This window comes from Neodiprion fabricii, chromosome 5 (genome assembly GCF_021155785.1).
Source record: "Neodiprion fabricii isolate iyNeoFabr1 chromosome 5, iyNeoFabr1.1, whole genome shotgun sequence".
NCBI lineage: Eukaryota > Metazoa > Arthropoda > Insecta > Hymenoptera > Diprionidae > Neodiprion > Neodiprion fabricii.
This window is the reverse complement of record NC_060243.1, coordinates 5,472,825-5,493,875: the sequence shown is the minus strand read 5'-3', so window position 1 is coordinate 5,493,875 and position 21,051 is coordinate 5,472,825. Positions and strand designations below refer to the sequence as shown.

Here is a 21,051-nt window from a genome sequence, read left to right as displayed (position 1 = left end):
ATTTTAATTACTGTACAATCTCCATTTCATCGGATAAAAAAGTTGGCGGAAAAATTATAAAAATCAGTAAGCATGCATCAAAGATTTGAAAATTTGAGGTAGAAATTATAGTTGGCCAATATTTCCATGTGCAATTAGTTTTCCGATACCGTGACCGTTGTTATTATACCATAAAAAATTTTCATTTCAAATTTCGCAGTAAAGCTGTGACCAATTTTATCTTCCGTTTCGACTTGTTTCAAGTAAATTCGATTTTGCATATAAAATATCGAACGCTTCAAGACACTCCAAATTTCTTATGGTATTTAATGCCTGAGGTTAACGCACGAAACAATTCACGCATATTATTATACAGTTGTAGATGCGGTGCAATAATGTTGCTGGCAGCTAGCAGCTGCTACTGCTGCGTGTAAAACTTTCTATTTCACGGAATTTATGAGTACCGTGTGTATGTGTGTTGCGGTTATATACAGAACGCGCCAAGTATCCGCTACACTTTACTTGTCAATGCCTTGAACCGTGTTAATATTAATACACATTTATAACGCGTGCAAAAGCGTCACGATGTGTGTGTAAAATTGCATGTGAAGATTCTCTGTGTAGAAAAATTACACCATATTTTTGTAATATAAGAGCACTGGCACTTTTCATTTTTTTTTTCATCGACTAAAAGATTGTTTAAACGGTCTGAGAATTCGCAAAAATTTCTCAAAACTTCTATTTTTCGCTTAGAACATTTCTAGACAGGCTTCGTTATGAAGTTAATAAAAAAAAAGTTGAATGTACCAAAGAGTGGCCAAAAATCGCTCCACAATGAAATCGGTCTAGAAATATTCCAAGTGAAGAATAGAAGTTTTGAGAATTTCTCGAAAATTTTCAGATCCTCCGAAAAATGTTTTGGCTGACCAAAAAAATTGATAGCGTTAAAAAAGAAAAATTGGTACAAAATACAGTTTCATCCTAAATATTTATAAACAATTGAGCAGTTGGATTAAAAACAAATGTGAAAAAAATTCAGGGTACCGTTTGAGAGTTGGGAAAATTGTCGAGAAAAATATTTTAAACAAAATCAGAAACAGCGATTGTCGGACGTTGTTGGTCGGGTTCGCATGGAATTCCCCATGGATATAATTCCTAGGATAAATAAATGTCAACAGAGCTGAACAGCCGGCGTGTGAAAAGGAAAGGGTGACTAAGTTTATCTGTTATCTTTATCAACGCACATTTACGATGAAATTTTATCCGAACCTGCGTATCGCACAAACGTCTGTTATACATATATTCACAGACGGCGTAGAGTGATCAAGGGCGAATAGATCTCGAGGGGCGTGTGCAACTAGCCGTCGCGTTATCTCACAAATACGACGTGGATTTACACACACACACACACACAAACACATATATATATATATATATGTGGGCGCATGGTAATTTATAGTAGATTAAAAGCGGGTATAACGGTTAGTATAAGCGCCTCCGTAATAACTTTCGTGTTTAGAAATCCTAAATTAGAGGGTTCTTCCCGCTAGCGCGTTTGTTTTATACTATATCCGCCATAGTGAAGCCCATAAACTCGTCACTTGCCGCCACACTCGCTTGTGTCTAGAGGTATAGGTGTACATATATAGACATGTATGCGTAAAAAAGACGTACGCCTACTTGCACGCGCAATAACAATCACTAATAATTGAGCAATCCCGCGATGCACCTGATCTGTCCTTTGGTATCTCCCGTATCTAATACCTGCCTTGATAGCCGACCCCCTTAATGTGCTTTTCTAATTATTATGGGGACTCGGCGTCGTAAATGCGACAGTAAAAACCGGCGCTTTTATATATATATGGTATACGTATCTGACTCTGTATTACGTTAATACGTTATACTAATCGTAAGCCACAGATATTGCAAGATGATCGAAATCGAAGATCGATTCGCTTGATTAGATTTTTCCATTTTCCACCACAATTGACGTATGTATCATCTCGTTTCGACGGAATAGGATTCACCGTCCTGCTATTAGGCGGCAGACGCGTGATTGTTAGTCTCTTTTCGACAAAATTGATTCGTAGCGTAGGGAAAGAGCGGATTGAAATTATATAATGCCTGCCCTCGACGATCGGGAAGGCTCCACCTGCAACCTGGCTATAATTCAGTTTCCGATCGCCTTTATGCGCCGCATGCAGGTACCTGGACCTACTCCGAAGAATGGAAAGGTAATTTTGTTGGATAAGCCACGCCGATTCTATCCACTCGATCCGGCAATCGTGTGGTATGATTGCTTCAAACTATTCCCATACACACAACTCGTTTCAAACTTTTCGTATTCGTTGTATAATTGTCAGGCTCTCGGAAAAGACTTTGTGATAGAAGAGTCATTTTTTCGAGTCACCTGAACAGACTGCAAAGACTCTCATTGCAGCAGAAAAGCTTCACCGGAAGTGGAACAACGGAAGCTTCTCGACTCGATCCCATCAACGATGTTGACTGTGATTCGCACGCTGTCTCTTGGACGATCGTCAGTGAGAAATCTACAAAAGATCGCTTCGACGAAACGTGAGTCGCGGTTTTCAACCGCTGATATTCAGTGGCACAAGCTTGTCAATCACTGATTTAATTCCCATACAATCTTACGCTCGATACTCTGGTCAAAAGATCAGATCAATTTCCGAACCTTTCGTCGATTCCCACGCCACAGGAAATTGGAACGACCGCGTCGAAGGTGATATGCAACTCTTCTCCGGAGTTCTCCTGAATTTGGCAGATCGGATCGGTTCCATCCGATTCACAACGTGGATCGATATTCTACTCGTCATCTATTTTTTACACTCGTACCGTTTTCGAGGCCAGCTGTTGTCCCAATTATTTCCTTCTCACCCACTTCTTGTATACTTGTATAATGAAAATAACTTAGTCTCACTCAGTCAACGTCACTCTGTCAAGTATCGTTATTTTCATTATTCAATATCACACGATTCAACTCTTCGTTTTATTTTCTCTACGTCTTTTATCGATTTACTCGATTCCGTAATTAGCTTCTCAAAATCCGTGCGAACAGAGCTAGTAGAAACAAAATTTCTAAACTAGACAAAAAATCTCGTACAAATAGCATCCAAATAGTAACGAGATTCATAACTACAACGACGTATTATGTCCTAATGTTTGTCTCTCTCTCTAATAAACGCTTTTCTCTCTCTCTCTCTCTCTCTCTCTCCGTCTGTCGTTTGCAACATTTCAGATCGCGTAGGAGGTGATAAAATAGATCGTCAAGAGGCTGCGGTTATGGGGACAAATTTAGACCGAGTATCTCTGCTCGGCAATTTCCTGTAGGTAGATGGACAAAACACCCATAAACATATACACGCATAGTTTGAGCGACTATCTTACGTTACGTCCGCTGGCTCTCGACGCAATTTTAAATCGTCTCTCCTTCCTCTTTGCGTTTATCATCGGTGTACACACACACGCGTTTATTGTATAATACAAACATCCGCAAGCGGAAAAACACCTGAGAATTAAACGAGTCGCAACGTTTGACATATCAGAATTCGATCCTGAAATTATGTGTGTGTGCATTGCCACACGAACTCACCGTGCAGCGGCCTAACCGATTAGCCAACTCATTGTTGATTCATTCGAGCTCTCGATTCATTCATAGAAGCTTCTGACGCCCTCTCCTCTACCGGTAAAGTCAAACCATTCATAAAGTACAACCTGAGGCAAGAAGTAGCAACGGCAGCACGGCCAAAGAACGGATACTTGTATTAGATCTGTTGCACCGATTCGGCGAGCCGGACAATGTATGAGTGAATTTGATAAGGAATTTGAAAAAAATCAAGTTCCAGTCGAGAAACCTGTAAAAAAAAAAGATTGTACCGATATGCTTATTTATATAAATAATATGTATATATTTTTTTGTCTCATCTGATCTTCGTTTTCGAATTATTATTGCAAATATATTGTATTACGAGACGAATGAAAAAATTGACAAGACGTTAGATTTAATTTAATTATTCAATTTCTTCGTTTCTTGATTGGTGTAAAAATTTTCATTTTGCAATTTGGAACAGCGTGCAGCGAAAATTACTGCGGCGTATCGAAATATTTCGACGGTAAACATGCTGTACGTGTATGTGTGAGCGACAACGATGACAATTATGTAAATATCAACGGACACTACGTAACGCTCGTCGTCGGAACAATTTAAGTAACATTATACATACAGAGAAGCGGGTAAACCGCGTCTCTTGAAATGCGTTTTACACACAAGTTAGGTGTGTAACACAACAGGTTACACAATATCAATACACCGGACGCATGCCTGTGTGTAAAAGAAAAATAAAATAATAATATTATACGATATGCGCTCTTCTGTCTTGTCCAGAACACCTGTCGCGTCTCGTCCCATCGCTCGGGGTAAAAAATAAAATAAAAATGTTAAATACCTGTTTTACGTTGTTGTTAGGATTCTCCAAGTATTTTATACTCACACGCTAGCCGCTAGTAAAAGTGGTTATAGTAAAAAGGAACGTCTGTAAAAGTCTGAATCGATCTGAAATACTATCAAAAAAGTTCGGACGAAACAGCTGAGCTGAGCAATAATTGATCGGATTCCAAATTTAAAATACAGGAAAGCAAAGTTGAGAGTCACGGGAACAGAAGAGTTCGACGATAACGTGTATTGAAATTGGAAAATGAGAAAGCATAATTATCGTGGCATTCGTCTTTTGAGCGAAAACGAAAGTACAGAAGAAACGATTCACTCACAACCTACTGATTACAAATTTTGCCAATTTTTCATTCGCGAGCTTACGCATTTACGTATCGTACCAACTGACGCGTATTCGCGCGGCTGATTAAGAGGTTTAAAGAGACGAAAATTCCCGCTACGTGCTCGTGTCCTTACAATTTATACGAAACACTCGTGAGGGCTGACGGGGAAGCCGGCTAAAGCTTTTAAGATCGGAGCTTGCGTAATTCGCGTTTCATTTTGCAAACTGACAAGGATCGCTGAATAATTTCTTCACAAAACCTTTAATCCCTTGCGGAATATATTCAACGCTGGATTACAGATATTTTCGAAGCTCGGAATTTGCAACTGTTGCAAGAAATAACGTGGAGAAAAAGCTCAATTAAAGACACGACGATTCGAATACAACAATCGTGATCCAACTTCGTGCCGATCGAAAATCTCAAAGTGTAACGTCAAGTTGTCGAAGTCGCAAAAAGAGACTCGTGCGATTATAATCTGAATCTAAATCGAACCCGGCTCTTACAGGCGTACGCATACATATGTATATGTATACATGCATATACGCATATATACATACATACAATATATGAGCCACGCTGCTGCGCCTACGTCGTGTATTATTTTCTCCATTTTTATTTCATTCGACACTCTTTCCGTCGTGTCGTAGTACGCAGCAGGCGATAAGCGCGGAGATAAGACGCGGCGTACAACACAAAAACACACACACACGCACACATACGTTCGACATATATACGCGCAAATCAACTTTAGGCGCCGCACACCGTCTGAAACATATAATATACGACTCACCGAGTATCTAATTTTATTATCATTTTCATTCTCTCATTGTTCTTTCGATTTACACGCTTATTCTTCGATCCACATTTTCTCCTCGGTTGAATCAAGTTTGGAATGAACAAATAAGAGGAATAAAAAAATCCCAGCTGCGTCATTTGCGTCCATAATTATATGTATATTTGAAGAAAGGTTTTACGGTTGAAAATATATATATATATATGTATATATATAAACATATACATATTTTTTTTTCTTTTTGCTCATTTCGTCAACGACTTAGATTAACACCGCTCTAATGTGTTTCCAAATCAGCGTTCACCGTTAACGTCGCTTACGAAAACGATATTGAAATCGATCGTACAGGATTGTGGAATAAGTGCCGTTTAAAAATTTCACAAAATTAATCGTGTCGAGCTCACCTCTTGGAGGGTTTCCATCGACGTTTCAGAACCCCCAGCATCGGGACGACGAGGAGGAAGAAAATGAGGAGGAAAAGGGTGACGAATAAGGTGGACGGGACGATCCTGCGACACCTGCGACGATGCGTGACTACTCAAAGCGATGATCACGGGAAGACGACCCCAAATCTCGCAGTCTCTCCTCGGCTTCCCTTACCCTTGATACTCGCTTCGTCCGAAACACCTTGCAATTTCACACTGTTCTACATTTTGAAGTTGCCCTTGCGGCCGCAGCCGCCGCTGCTGCTGCTGCTGCTTATTATTCTGCCGCACCGATTCTACGACGATCATAATCAAGCCGCACTCGCGAGAGAAACAATTTATATTACAAGAATTATATTATCTTTTTCCGTCTTACCGCGATTTATTATTATTATTGATTATTATTGATTATTGATTATTACTGTTCAAATTCTTACCCGTAAATCTCTCACCCCCGGGGGTGAATGGGAAAGAGGAAGTGGTCTAACATCGTCGCCGATTTATCGAAACGACTCGCATTCGTTTGATTTTTATGTTCTATTCAAGTCAGTTTAAATTTTATCAATATCGCCGTCGTTGTCGTTGTTACGTTTATTGGTTTTATTTATTTTTTTTCTTTCTGCGAATAACTATTAATTACAAACGCCGTGACCGAAACGATCCGTCGAAGCCAGGAATCGTCGATCGCCGATCGCGAAGCTCCGCACCAGCTGCTCGCCGAGCTTAAACTAAACAGAGAAGGCAGAACCACGCGCTAGCCGCTCCTCCCGATACCGAGACTTTGCCTCCCCCCCCTCCCACCCTCCCCCCCTCCCCTCCCTTTACACAGCGAATGCCAGCAGCACCGACCCAGTCGACGACGACGCCTGACGTCGAGACCTGATCCTCGTCGCGTCGCATTCGGCACGACGACGCGACGCCGCGCGGAGGAGTCGATCGATTTTTTCGCCACCCTTGCGGACCGATGACGAAATTTACACACTGACCGATTATTTGGACGAGGGATGAATTTGAGGAGGATTGCACGGTTTAGAAAACGACGCGATGTTTTTTTTTTTTTTTTTATTTGAAAAAGTTACGGATATCCTTTTAAATCAATTTTATGGCTCGATCTAACAATTCGACGCTGTTGCTAGGAAATTTAAATCGCGGAATTGCATTTTTTTAATTTTTACCGCTCAACCACATTTTAGGAATTCAATTAGACGTGGAAAGTATTATTCGAACAGAGTCGATGGTTTAGGCACTAAAGACGTGGTTGAAGCTGAATTGTTGGATGAAATTAACTGGTCGCGAAAGTTAATTCGCTTTACAAAAATCACCTGAATGTTGACAATTTATCGAAAGACAAATGTGTTAATATCGACGTGAGGAAAACTTCAAATTAATCGTCATACTTGTGTTTGGAAATTGAATTTTCTAAAATCGATTAAAAATCTTTATTGCGACCCGTGTTTCGTCCCGCGAAACTTGTCGTAAACAAATTATCCTTTCGCAATCCTAAAAATTTGTCATTTTTCATTTTCACAGCAATTTTTCCCAAGTTAAGTGTGATTTCATTCATCAGGTATATTTCCCGAAACACGGAAAAAACAAACGTTTTACAGACAATTGTTTTCACACTTCCTAAGAAACGAAAAATATATCATCGTACTTGATTACCCGCGTTTGTTGCAAGGTTTTTCCAACACCTGTAATTATACTTTTCAAAATTCGATCGATTCAATAGTCGATGCGAAGTAACGCGTCGAAACATACGCGACGTGAATAAATTTCAATGTAAAACCGTGAGTAAAACGACTTATTTTTTTTTTTGGTTTTTTTTTTAAATCCTGCTTCCCGGTTCGCTAAGTTCGCGAAGACTGTCTTTAATTGCGATTAATGTATCGCCGATTTGCAAACCGGTTATAAACGAACTGCCCGTGCTGACTCAGGTGAAAATAATATACGGTAACGAACTTGGCAGTAATAAGGAGCGCTCGTGAAATTTGTTAAAATTTATTACCGGTCAGGGCAATCGTGGCTCGACGTGAACGATAACTAATATCGTTTTATGCCCAACAGGCTGAACTTCGGGTCAAATTCCCCCCCCCCCCCCCCCCCCTCCACCTCACCGTGCACGTTTTTGCAGATCCGACAAACGTAGGACCGAAAAATAAACGTCGTATACGAGGCACGAGATTAGGTATCGATAAACACTCGAGGGAGCAACGTTATTGTTCTTCGGCAGCTTTAACCATGGGGGCCCTTCGATCCAACGATGAGGGAACGGTGCCCATACAGCCACGGGATGAAATTGATCGCTCTACGCGGGAGGTATCGACCGGTTATTTCTCTCTCTCTCTCTCTTTCTCACTCGGTATTCATGAGGAATTTCTAACCCTCCCGGTCTCGATCTACACGCAGCCCCATCGATGATTGCAATATGAAGCTACCACCGTAACACCGATGACGATTATGACGACGCGTGTCTTGAATGGGTAATTCTTTTTTTTATCCGCACTCGATCCTCGTGCCAACGCTTCTAGTTCCGAGCAATTTCATTTTCATCCACTTTCACAGTTTCACAATTTTATACATTTTCGAATGATTTTGTGTACAACAAACTTTGATGTGGATGCAATCTGACTTGAGAACGAAGCACCAAGCCTGTGTCGAATTTTTTTTATTATATTTGGGGTTGTTTTATACACTCCTTAACTATACATGAATTTTTTTATTTTATTTTTACCGTATAGTAACGAAAAGGATGCAGGGAATAAAAATGTAGTTTGAACGAAAGATGAAAGGGTCATTAATTGTATTGAATTGGCGATAACGCTGAGATTTATTTTGTAGAGATTCAAAATTCAGAGGCTCACAGTGTAGACCAGTCAAAATATAGAAATAGAAAATATTGGATCGTTTGAATTCCGACGATTCTATGTTTTGGCTTTCTATAATACTCGGAACTTTTTACATTTCGACTTTTTTATACTCCGATTTTTTAAGTCTTGATATTTTTAAAAACGTTACATTGCGTTTCTTTCATTTTCCGATCCTTTTTATATTTTCAATCCTACGCAAACCGAAAAATATAATCCCAGATCAAAATGAGTTTTGTGGCTGTATCCATAAATTCTAATCAATGTTTTCATTCTTGTCGATAACCTAACTCGTACCACATTTTCTTGTAACTATTTGCGCAGTCTGATATTGATGAAACAATAAATTGATACGAGGTTGTTATTTAATTAAAATAAAATGCAGTTCATTGGTAAAATAAATTCAATATTCCAACATCGAAAAAACGTAGCATCGTCAAATGTACAAATATTCTTCTTATAATTTGAACGATATTTATGAACCGTTATTGCGTATATAACGATGCCATTTCGTTAGAATTTTTCCCTAACCCCGAGGAACGAAATTTTTCTCACAATTAGCGCAATCGTACAGAGTCAATGATCGTTGAACTTGAATTTATCGCACGCGAATGAACTTGAAGAGCAGGTTCGAGTTCCGGCTTCTTCTCCAGCACCCCAATCCGTGTTTTCTCTCGTTATTCTATTTTATTAGCGTTCCGTTTGTCGAGTGGCGGCTGAGCGGGTGAATCGCAGAAGAATCCAAAGTACAAAAGAAAGAAGTCTTACAGACTTCTCACTTCTGGAACTCGAGAGATGCGGCTTGGAAATCGTCGAGTTTTTGAGAGTGGATACTCGACGGAGACGAGATGCTCTCAAGGCTTCTTCTTATCATACTTGACCCATATTTTCCCCGCATTTCCGTCGTTCGAAACTATACCTGAAATAGGAAATATACGTGCATAGTTGGTGGTATATGTTACATTACGTATAATAACGAAATTTCAGCAGCAATGGCGAAGAGGGCGCCTCGCGCTTCCGAGTTCAAAAGATTCGCGAAATAAATTACACTCTACCCGTACTTTTCTCCTCCACGTTTCTCGTTCAATTTAATCTGCGATTTTCAAACCTTCCGCGGCACAGCGGGTTGAAATTTCAAAATTTCAACGTCAGTCGGTCATGAGTTATGAGTGAAATTATCGAGTCTGACGTGACGAGGATTAATCACCGCTCTTCAAACTTCTTCTTTTCTTTTCTCTACACTGATTCGTTGCTAAAATCCGCAAGCTTTGTTTCAGGTATTTGCGCGTGTTGTATCCTTTCAGTGCGCAAAAAATTAAACAGAAGAGAAAGGAAAGAACAAGAAATTAAAATTAAGAACAAAGATGCCGAGCATCACTGCAATGCAGAGGATTTTTTCAACTCACCCGCAATCGAGTCGATATTCGTCAACGAATTCAGCGCCGATTCTGTTTTCTTTTCAGATTTTTGCAATTCATGCAGCATTTACTGGCGCACACTGACGATGAGAGAAATTTTTAGTTTCGCGGTAGAAGTGCACGTAAGTTGCACCGCAGCCGAGGAACCAGATGGTCAAAAACCGCGGTGAGAAGAGAATGCACGGAAGACTGCGTGAAAGAACCGAGAAACTCCCGAGAAGAGGAGCAAAAAGAATGCGCCAAAAGAGACAGAAGGAAAGAAGAAAAAGAAATGAAACATCGCAGAAAAATGCGACCTGAAACTCTCAACACTACAGGACGAATAATAAGCCAAATAAAATAACAAATTATTTCGTGCTTCATTTAAGTATATAAAAAGCCGAAATGTCGAATGATACTTTTGATTTTTCGTACGACAACGTTACATCGAAGCGTCACGATTTTTGTTAGAAATTATCATTTATGCCAAGCGGTTCAACGTAAATTTGCCAATGTCAAAAAGTATCGTCATTATACTTGCAAGTCGTGAAAGAGAATTGATTCTCTTTTTAATCTGCAACCATTTACTCAAATTTTGTGTTAATTAATTTGTCAGTTCCGAATTCGCTGTATTCGTTTTACAATTAGTGCGATCGGGTTAACCTGTTTTTATTGATTTTCAAATTCCCAATTTTGGAAGTAAAAATTATGCGTGGTTCCGGCCGGGATCGAACCGGCGACCTTCTGCGTGTAAAGCAGACGTGATAACCGCTACACCACGGAACCCGCTTGAAAACATTTATTTACAAAAAAATTTGTACAATTTTTGCATCTTCTGTCTCATCACGTAGAAAATTAGAACCCTCTGAATTCTCTTATTTTTCAATGGCGATAAATCGTCCTTTCGATCGGAACAAAAATTGTTTTCCATGCTTACCTCGCTCGGTAACGTATTTAACTAATTTTGATCGGTTAAGAAGGTTCCTTTCTTACCCTCTTCCGAGTTGTTATACAAGTTTCACGTCGACGATACGTAATCAATGTTCATGCAACAATTCACAGATGGCGACACGCTGCAAGGCACAAATTATCTTTTAAATTAAACATAAAAAAATAATTTATGATGACATTTTTTTTTTTTTTTTTTTAGGTAAATGTCCTTAGTATGGGATAGAATTCAGATTCATCGATTACTGAAATTTTTGTTTTTCTTCTCTAATCAATTCAACACCGAACATACATTCGAATTTCAAAAAACTATATTATAAGCATAATAAATCGAATTATCCCTAATTCAAAACGCGAGTGAGAATAATAATTTATAAAAATGTCATTCAGACAACCAAAAGGTAAAGTTTTCGGAAAAAAATTAGGACACTGATTATTTTGTAAGATCAAAATAAAAAAAACCAACAACTTGCGCATATAACGGAGGCGGAAATTCCAAACCAACGTTTGTTTGTTTACGAATACGCTGACTGTATATTCTTTATTCAGCGACGAATATTTACAGATAATTAAATCAGATACAAGCGATCAGCGATTAATCATTAAACGTCAGAATTGGTCGTTGCACTGGAAGGTCTTAGTCATTGTCAGCTATTCGAATCTCGATAAGAAGTTATAAAGTTCTGAGAACGGAAGTCTACCTCACTCGTCAACAAGAATCTAATCTCAATTGATTGTTTATTCATTCAAATTTAGCTGTGGAATATTTTCCCTAACAATCGAGAAGAGAAAGCTGTACAAAAATCCAGTGAAGGCAATTTATTGTATTAAAATACCGAAAATAGGAAAGTTTCTTATACAATGCAGACTTTATTTTTCAATAAAACAAACATATGCTTACACCGATTGAGAGTTTCTGAAAAACGTATATTAAATATCGAGAAATAAAATGAAAAAATGAAAAATCGGAAACGGTAAAAAAATTACTTGTCAACAAATTTTCGCTTCACAGAGATTGAAACGGCAGAGAATATAATGCTGATATCAGATGGCGATAGCGAGATATTGGCGATAGTGGGAGTTGAATGGCTGCGAGGCTGACGAGTTTGGTGACAGTGAGCGAAGAGTGAGTTGACAAGAGCGGTCAAATTTATTCGTTGGTTAATAAACGTGCCAAAAACCGACTGCCGGACAGTGATAATCGACACCGTGAAAATCGTTAGGTTACAGTGGTTCGCAATGACGGATTCCGCCGTTGCGAAAACCGAGGAGCCCCATAAAATTCGAAACACGCTTAGACTTCAACCTATTCGATACCTAAATATTTTCTTCAGTATCATTCTGCCGGTGAGTTGAAAACAATATTTTTCCATTCCCTGGAACGATTTTTAATCTAAAAACGGTCTTTGTAATTTCTCGTCGCTTATAATTGGTTCGTTTAACGATAAACGACATTTTTCTTTCTTTCCCATCATTTGCAATTATCAGATTTAGGTGCGGCGTTGTGTTAATTGAATTGAAAATGAGATATATATATATATGTAACAATATCGGCAGCTTGATTTATTCTTGATTTATTTATTTAACCCTTGGACCGTTGCAGGGATTTTAAATTTGACGTGATAACAACGATCGATGATCGGCCAAATAGAAATGAAAGTAAACACTGTACTGGGACCGCAAATTCGTTTCACTTGTCTCGTGCAAATTATTATTGCTATAAACTGTATATATGCACAATTTTTTGCTATGGCAGATTTATGGGGCCGGAATTTTGCTGATAACACTCGGCGTCAGGTACGAATTCTCCGGATATCTGGTCTACCTTCACTACTATCTGGAGACACCGATTTTGGTCCTGTTTCTAGGCTCCGTACTGTTAATCGCTATCGGATGCCTCGGTATTATTTCATCCGCGCAAAGTATCTACCAAGGAATTGTGACGGTAAGGAATTTTCGAACATTTTTTTTTCTTCTTTCTGTTTCTCATTTTATCAGTCTCTGCGAGGGGCTTTTTATATATATTTTTTATTTTTTTCTTTTTTTTTTTTGTCCACTTCCTTGAGATTTTCCTTGTTTATGTAATACAAGTAGATGTCAAAAGAACTCGGTACAGTTACAGCCTTTCGTCGCGTATGTATAATTTATATATATATATTTCTAAGCCACATTAGAAGTGATAGCAACAAAGTGTTTCCGGTAAATTTACGCACGTGAAAAATTGCTCCACTACATATCAATGTATGTTCGTATCATGTTTCTCCAGCAACGTTAATGTAATCAGTATCGATAGGAAAATTATCGGCAATGTTTACGCCGTTACACTTTAGCCTTGCGAAAATTTTTCAAATCTCGAGCTTTTTTCCACGCTATTGTACGCATATAAAAACACAATAACTTGAACGCTTCAGGATTCCTCCTGAATTTAAATTATCGATACTCAATTTGGAACGTTTTTTCCAGTTTGGCGTTCTGCTCTTCGGCTTGTTAATGATAATGTTGACCATGCTCGCCATAGCTTTCGCTACTCTAAGCTCAGCGCGAAAATCCATTGAAGACATCCTCGAAGATCACATGGCGAATTACACCACTTACAGCTCTGACGTTGACTACCTTCAAGCGAATGTAAGTTTATCCAAAATCAGATCTTTTTTCTTTTTATTACTTCTTCCTTTTTGTTTTCAACTTTTAATACTAACTATCTGAATACGGTTAACATGTGTGTACGTATTGAACAAGCAGATAACACATCGCGTACTATATCTTTTTACAATTGTAAAATTGTATGGATTATGAAGGATCTTAGCAAATCTCACTAATGCGAGTAATCAACGTCTATATCTCTCACAGTCGTGGAAATAGACATTGACTCAACCAGTTATTATATTTTTACGTACGTACGGGACATTCCGTGTCAATTCGGTCAATGATTTTCCCTCGCCGTTTTTCATTTGCTTCAGGATTTTTCATAGGATTCTATGATCACAAAAAAGCACGTTTGAATTCCTTCAGATTTTTGTCTACAACAGCTAATTTTTTATGATTATTCAAACCTGTCTAAAAATGGGCATTTCTTTTAAATCTCAAAAGACTCTCTAGAAATATTATTTTTCATTTCGATCATTATGACATCGACTCGTGATGAGACGATTCATTTCAATTCTTTTCTTTTTTCTCGCACTTTAAATATCTTGAACAAACAAAACACCATGTTTCAATGTTCAAAAAATTTTCAATAAGTTAGCAAAAATGTTGTATTCAATTTTGAATCTCTTGACGGTCGAGTTGACGTGGAACGCCCCATACAGAGCTTGTATCGTCATCGTGATCCATGATAACCGCGGTATAACTCCACGCTCTAAACGATCTACGCATTAAATTAATCACGTTATTTGCGATACGAAACTAAATCGAAAGATTATTCAACTGATTTCGTTGACGAACGCAATTTGGGTGAGAAATACGGTTAAATTAGGAACAAAAAAAATCCTCCCCGGCGGGGAATCGAACCCCGGTCTCCCGCGTGACAGGCGGGGATACTTACCACTATACTACCGAGGACTTGAAAACGTATCGTGTCACTACGGTATTTTTCTTGCAGCTGAATTGCTGCGGATTTGACGATTTTACGGAATGGAATTACACTTTGGGATACATTCCTGGTTCGTGCTGCGACTCTGATACCGTCTGCGAATTCGCCGATGTCAAAAGCCTCGATTTAGAAGGCTGCTATGACGCTCTAGAAGATCTGGTTACATGTACGATTAACTTCTTTATGCTGGTTCTTGGAATACTCGCTTTAATCGAGGTATAATATACGTCAAAGTAAAAGTTCGAAGTTTATCAGGTCTGATGAAATGTCATTTAGTCAGGCCAGAAGCTGCTAATAATTATTCTCGGGCCACTGATTCTTCGATTTCGAAAGTTATGCGAATAGCTGAAAATTTCAAAACTTTGTCATTTCGACAGTTTTCAGTTTTCACTGGGTCGTTCAATTCCAAATTTTCTAAAATCTTAAACGTTTCGCTACTATCCATTCTTTGAAAAAATCGATGTTTGTAGATATAATTGTTTACTTAACAGAAAAGAAAAAAAAATCGCCGCTTTCAATTTTGTTCCAATTTTCTTATAGAACATTTGATTCGTTCAATTATTATACAATCAACTAAAGTTTAATCAATTTATTTTCATTTATTTACGTAACAAAAAAAAGTTCGTTATGATTCGTTAATTTTACTCTCAAATATAAAAGTGTCACATATTTTGTAATTTTTTTTTTTCGGATTTATTCATTCCCATAATATTGTACAATAATCGGATATAATTAGCAGGTTTTTTTTCCCCCTCCAACATCTAAAACCTAAATCTCTGAGAGTATTTTTACCCCCGGCCTGAAATAAGCAATAGGGTAATATGTTCGAAATAAAAATTTCACGAATCACGTGATACTTATTTCAGGTGATCACAATCGCTCTGACGTATTTCTTAGCACGAGCAATCGGCGATCGTCGTCGAAGGGTCTTGCCGTCCGAAGAACCGGCCGCGAGTGAAACATTGGAGGTGGTAAACAACCCCTTGGCCGTGGGGAGAACCCTCCCCAGAGTAAAACCGATCTCAACAAATATTCGTACCGGCAGTCCAAATCCGGAGAAAAGATTTAACCAGCAAGTCGGTCAACGCCCTTTCATAGAAAACTACCCCCGGCTTCCATCTCACAAAAACACCGGTTTTTATGCCAGGACAATCGTTCCTTCGGCTCCGCCGCAGCATATTGTAGAACGACAGAATCCAAAAATTTTTTGAGGGGGGATTCATTTCGCGTTGATAATCTGCTCGGACATTTTCCAGAGAGGGAATGAATGCTAAAAATTTCGTGAATTTAACAGAGGGGTAAATTTTTTTGAAACTTTATTGTTCGTTATAAAGTTTGCAAGACAATGTTGTATGTGAATTTTAAAAATAGCCAGTGCACCTTTGTGAAAGTCGAGACAACTTTTTGTTCGTCGCTTTTATACGTGTGTATTTAAGCACGCGATGATAGATAAGAATATAACATGTTTTCAGGCGTTATCTAGGTCAGCAGAGTGTTAAATCAAGTAATTTTATTTTTTATTTTGTAACATTACCGCACGTCGATGTATTTACTAAGTTTTCCCAATTTTCTTACGCTGTAATAATTAAAATTTGATTGAAATATTCACCCGAGTAGATTCCGACTTCTCGGTCATTTTCATTTTTCCAGACAATGCGAAAATTTCACGAACGTTGATTAATTATCGAGCGTGGTGAATCACGATATTAACCACTCGCGTTACTCATAAGTCAATTATACAACTCACCGATATTCTTCATTGATAATCGTGTCTAAAATAATATTTACAAAATAAGATTCTGACGGTAGGTGTACAGTTGACTGTCATTAACGTAAGAATTCGAAAACAATTTGCCGTCAGTTTCATGTGAAATTTTTCAACAATTCACTATACGGCAGTAATGTAATTTACGTCATGAATAAATTAAAAGTTATTCGCAAAATTCGCGGGCTAGACTTTAATACATGCACGAAAATAAGAATCTGTCGGTAAATCGGAATAAAAAAGTTGAAAAAAATTATAACGTGACCAACGACAGTAACTGGATTCCATATATGTTATACCGCGATGCCTACGTGATCACAGAACTGTACGTATACATTTGTGAGTAGTAAAAAAAGAAAAAGGAAATTGCAGTATTGAGCGGTCGATTAATCATTGTACAAATTATACAGACTTATAATTATTATACTGGCTACACGTACACACATTGCCCTGGTAATTGTTTTTATACGTGTTTATATACGTCAGGATATATGTATATAGTATATCATAATCTATTTCTATACGTATAATTGTATATCATATTATTTGAGATTAAGATTATTTATAGTGTATCGTAAAGGTAGGTAAGATGTATATTATGCTTATATATATTGTATATAACTAGTAAGGTAATTGTTATTTGGACATAATCGCATTGCTTTGAACAGATGATTATTACTTACCACGAAGTATAATTCAAAATCTAAACTCCACGAATGTATAGCGAAACTGTAACGATTACATAGTCTAAAATCTATACACGTCCATTGCGAATTACATGTTGATTGTTAATCTAAAAGTATAATATAATATCTACAAACGATGATTTATTATTATATAGCCTTATAGCGTACATATTCTGCATGAGCGAAATCATGCATTATACATTACAATTATTGAAGTGGACGACGTGGTGATAAAATTAGAAAATCGACTAAAGATGGATATCAAGATTGAAACAGTCAAAATCGATGTCGAAAAGAACGATATTGGGTAAATTTTGTAACTGAAGAATAGCGGGAACGAAAATGATAAACTTTGTATAAAATGAAAGTATAAAATTAAAAAATTAAATCGCACAAGTATCTAAATTATCAAAATTTTCTTCACTTCTCACCGCCCTCTCGCTTTATCGCATTAGCCAGAAAGCAAGCGAGAACCACGCCCGCGATCTGAAAAATTTACATGAGAAATGATTAAAATCATTTCGATCGATCGGCATCGATAGACCAAATCGCTCGTCGAACTCACCTCGATAAACGCTATTCCTATCCCTACGCCGATCAGGATCTTTGCTCCATTCTGCACCCTGGACTCCAGTTCCATGTAACAACCCCTCCGGTAGACCTTGCTCTGACTGTTCATGATGCACTGGGTACTCGGACCGGAGTCCAGGTTGCAGCAGGACTCGGGCAGAGTGCCGCTTGGCAGGACATTCGCACGTTCCCAATCCTCCGGCCCATCGATGCCGCAACATTGCAGCTGTAAACAAATCGTAAGAAAATGTAAAAAAAAGTCGAACAGGTCCGTTAACGGCCTCTTTTTATTCATTTCCGTCCAGCACTCGCTTCTTTCACTTGTTATCTAACGATAATTTACTCCAAAATGTCCTCAAGGATCACCGACCTTCTGCTGAACGTTGTTCCACGCCATCTTGTCAGCTTCCGTGTAGTTCGTCATGGTCGATCTGAGGGTCTCCTTCATCGCCATACTGAAGTCGTTACGGAATACAGCGGCCGCGATTCCAACCGCCAGTTCTATCGCGAATATGACAACCAAGGCGCCCGCGAACTGGAACAGAAATTCCCAACGATCAGCAACGGTCCCTTTATCAGGACCTCGTCACGACCCCGAAATTCGGGAACGTCGGCAAATCACTCACGGCTATCAGCAGGGTGTAATTCTCCTTTATGGCGCCGTAGCAGCCGAGGAACGCTATGAAAAAGACGATGGCTCCGGCGACTATGAGGACAACAGGCGGGGCGGTTATCCTTCCCTCCAAAAAGTGGCTGAACTCACCGACATCCGAGAGGACCAGGGCACCGGCGACTATGATGCCGATACCGGATACCTGCGACAGGAATCGGTGAAATACCTTTCTGGGGGCCGAAGAACGGCGTGCGGACTCACGGCGAATATCAGGTTGAAAAAGAACAGAATGTATTTTATCAGGCTCATCCCGCAGGACTCCATGGCTGCGTCTCGGTGTCCTTCAACAGTGCAGTATTCGACAAAGTTGACGAAGAGGATTCACATGTGGTTCGGATTTAAGGATCCCGATCTGCGCAGTGATGAACAGGATCCACTACTGCGGGTGAGATGTGTTCGAGGCAAAGGTTCCGCCAACAATGCTTCGACGCTCCGCAGCGAAGGATCGAGTAGAAATTTTCCAGGGTATAAGGTGGCGGAAAAAACCGTTCGACCCAAACCTCGGTTAACGGCTTGAAACACGCTCGGTCCAATTGGTCCCCCGAAGCAAAGGCGCGCGCGATTCTCTACCCTGATTGGATACCTTGGTACTACGACGTTGTGTTCGACACAGTTGCCATGGACACCCCGTGCGGTCAGTAGCGTTTCGTCAGGGGGTGAAACTCGCGACTGACACGAAAGCGCGTTTTTTCTTCCACTGAAAATCAATCGATTCCTCGGGAAATATGTTCGGCAAAGAATCGCGATCGAATCGTTCAAGTTGACAGATGACAGGAGACCTGTAATAGTCGGGAGATCGGGAGACGAAGACTGGACGACTTTTTGGCATTGGTGCACAATGTTGTGAAAATTTCTGTCGTACATTTACTGACAAATTTATCGGAAGCGTTATTCGGGTTCGGTATTGCCAATTTACTGGACATGTAATAAGTCGTTTTACTATTACTAACTAATAGCACTATTTAGTAACGTTACCAAACATTAGTGCGATAGATCTCGTAAATTTGGATATCATTATTCGATTTGTAATCTGCAGATTTGAGACCGAAATTTTGAATTACAGTTTGTTTAATTCACTTTACGAATTTAGTAACTTTATGGTAAATTTATACTAAAATTGTGAAGTTATAAGGAGTCGATGACAACGGTTCGATGATTTATTTCATTGACTTTTCGTGAGCGCAAACGTCATTTTAATAACTTGTCGGTAACTGTACCCGATGAAAACGCATTTTAGATCGAACAGAAGAATTGCCGCATTATTTCTTCCTACCCGGGTTCGAACCCTGTTCGCTCGAAATGTTCGGACAAATAGTCGTACGCCCTACCTACTACGCCAAATTACCTTATGGGAATTGGAGACTTCAGTTGATTCGTAACGCAATGGACAATCAACACGGGCGCGACAAGCTATACAGTCAATGATGGCTCATGAATAAGATATCTTGAAAATTCCTTCTCACAATACAATTTTGTACGAATTTACGAACCCAGTTACTAGCCAAATTCATGCGGTACGTTCAAAATTTTAGAATTCAATTTTAGGAAATTCGAAATCAGACTGCCTCAGAATTTTAAGTCCGCGTAAATAATTTTTGAATCTAGTTATTTGATATTCGAAATCATAGAGCAGATTTAATAGACATGTACACGCATTCATTTCTTTTGCCACAATATATTTTTAATTTTAATAGACTCTGATCGAATTTCTTTGCATTTTTAGTAGACTCCAAACGGCGTACAGTAAATTTACAAATATAACAAAATTGCCACAACAATTTCATTAATTCAAAATACACTTTTGCCTTCATTTTTTTTCTAAACGTGGAGACATTCATCGTTAGCTTTAGAGACTTATGTAAAGACGATACCTGGAATAGAGCAGATTACATCGTGACCTCATCGAGTATGATTCATGTATGGTATTACTCGGAAGTAATCTCACATGGTTAATTATAAAACACTAATCAAGAAGTAAAAATAAACAAAATTATTGCAAATTTATGATCAAAATGCTGATTAGGACACTAAATTTTTACTTTTTCCATACTTTTGTGTAACAAATGTTTTTGTAAAACTTACGAAGTTACTTACTTACTTTTAAGAGTAAGCCGAGCTGTCTTCGGACGGGGAAACGACTCTGGGAATTCATTTCTCTTGGCCGAAGTAGGACAATTGTTTAATACTCTCTCAAATGGATCAGATTAGCCAGAGATCGCGTGCCTCGAGCGAAACGGGATGGGTGCAGGAAAGACGTCCTAATATACAGCTGTCTTCCTGCTGGCTTTGGTCATTAGGAAAAAAGCCGGCTCCACCTACTAACTGCATGCGTACAAGACGTACACGCCCGTGTATGCAAACCGGTGACATTCCGTCTCACGAACAAGGAGAGAAAATGGATGGAAAATCGCCTTCGCACGTCGTAATTGGTGAAAGTAATTATCACACGCGATGCGTCATCGCTCGGGTTCAAAGGGTTGGTCAGATAATGGCCAAAATGCATCCTGGGTATCGAAACAAGGTGACAATAATTTCACCCTACCAAAGTTGTTGGTCAACGATTAAAGG

The 21,051-nt window shown here is 38.9% G+C and overlaps 3 protein-coding genes and 2 non-coding genes across 11 annotated transcripts in view; 1 reads left to right on the top strand and 4 right to left on the bottom strand.

The window, feature by feature from the left end:
* The window catches only part of LOC124183460, a 162,484-nt gene extending 155,759 nt beyond the window's left edge, over positions 1–6,725 (bottom strand). For 4 of the 7 annotated variants that reach the window (XM_046571978.1, XM_046571979.1, XM_046571982.1 and 1 more), the window contains exon 1: positions 5,968–6,724. In XM_046571978.1, coding sequence (XP_046427934.1) covers positions 5,968–6,008 — 41 coding nt within the window. In that variant the 5' untranslated portion in view covers positions 6,009–6,724. Of the gene's footprint in view, positions 1–5,967 lie in introns of all 7 variants that reach the window. The other 3 variants (XM_046571977.1, XM_046571984.1, XM_046571980.1) reach the window with 1 other exon arrangement.
* Positions 6,726–10,962: 4,237 nt separating this feature from the next.
* Trnav-uac lies at positions 10,963–11,035 on the bottom strand. The gene has a single exon. It is a non-coding gene; the product is annotated as a tRNA-Val (tRNA).
* A 1,401-nt stretch (positions 11,036–12,436) lies between these two features.
* LOC124183267 (tetraspanin-9-like) lies at positions 12,437–16,893 on the top strand. The gene is made up of 5 exons (XM_046571547.1): positions 12,437–12,544; positions 12,954–13,142; positions 13,661–13,822; positions 14,799–15,005; positions 15,656–16,893. Exons 1-5 carry the CDS (start codon positions 12,437–12,439, stop codon positions 15,998–16,000), a joined length of 1,011 nt encoding a protein of 336 aa, XP_046427503.1. The 3' UTR covers positions 16,001–16,893.
* Positions 14,687–14,758, bottom strand: Trnad-guc. The gene has a single exon. It is a non-coding gene; the product is annotated as a tRNA-Asp (tRNA).
* A 51-nt stretch (positions 16,894–16,944) lies between the features above and the next one.
* On the bottom strand, positions 16,945–18,920 carry LOC124182488 (CD63 antigen-like). Its single transcript, XM_046569826.1, has 5 exons — positions 18,685–18,920; positions 18,437–18,625; positions 18,181–18,345; positions 17,806–18,036; positions 16,945–17,726 (listed from the first exon to the last, which is right to left on the bottom strand). The coding sequence occupies exons 1-5, from the start codon at positions 18,745–18,747 to the stop codon at positions 17,661–17,663; spliced, it is 714 nt and encodes a 237-aa protein (XP_046425782.1). The 5' UTR covers positions 18,748–18,920; the 3' UTR covers positions 16,945–17,660.
* Positions 18,921–21,051: the final 2,131 nt, after the last annotated feature.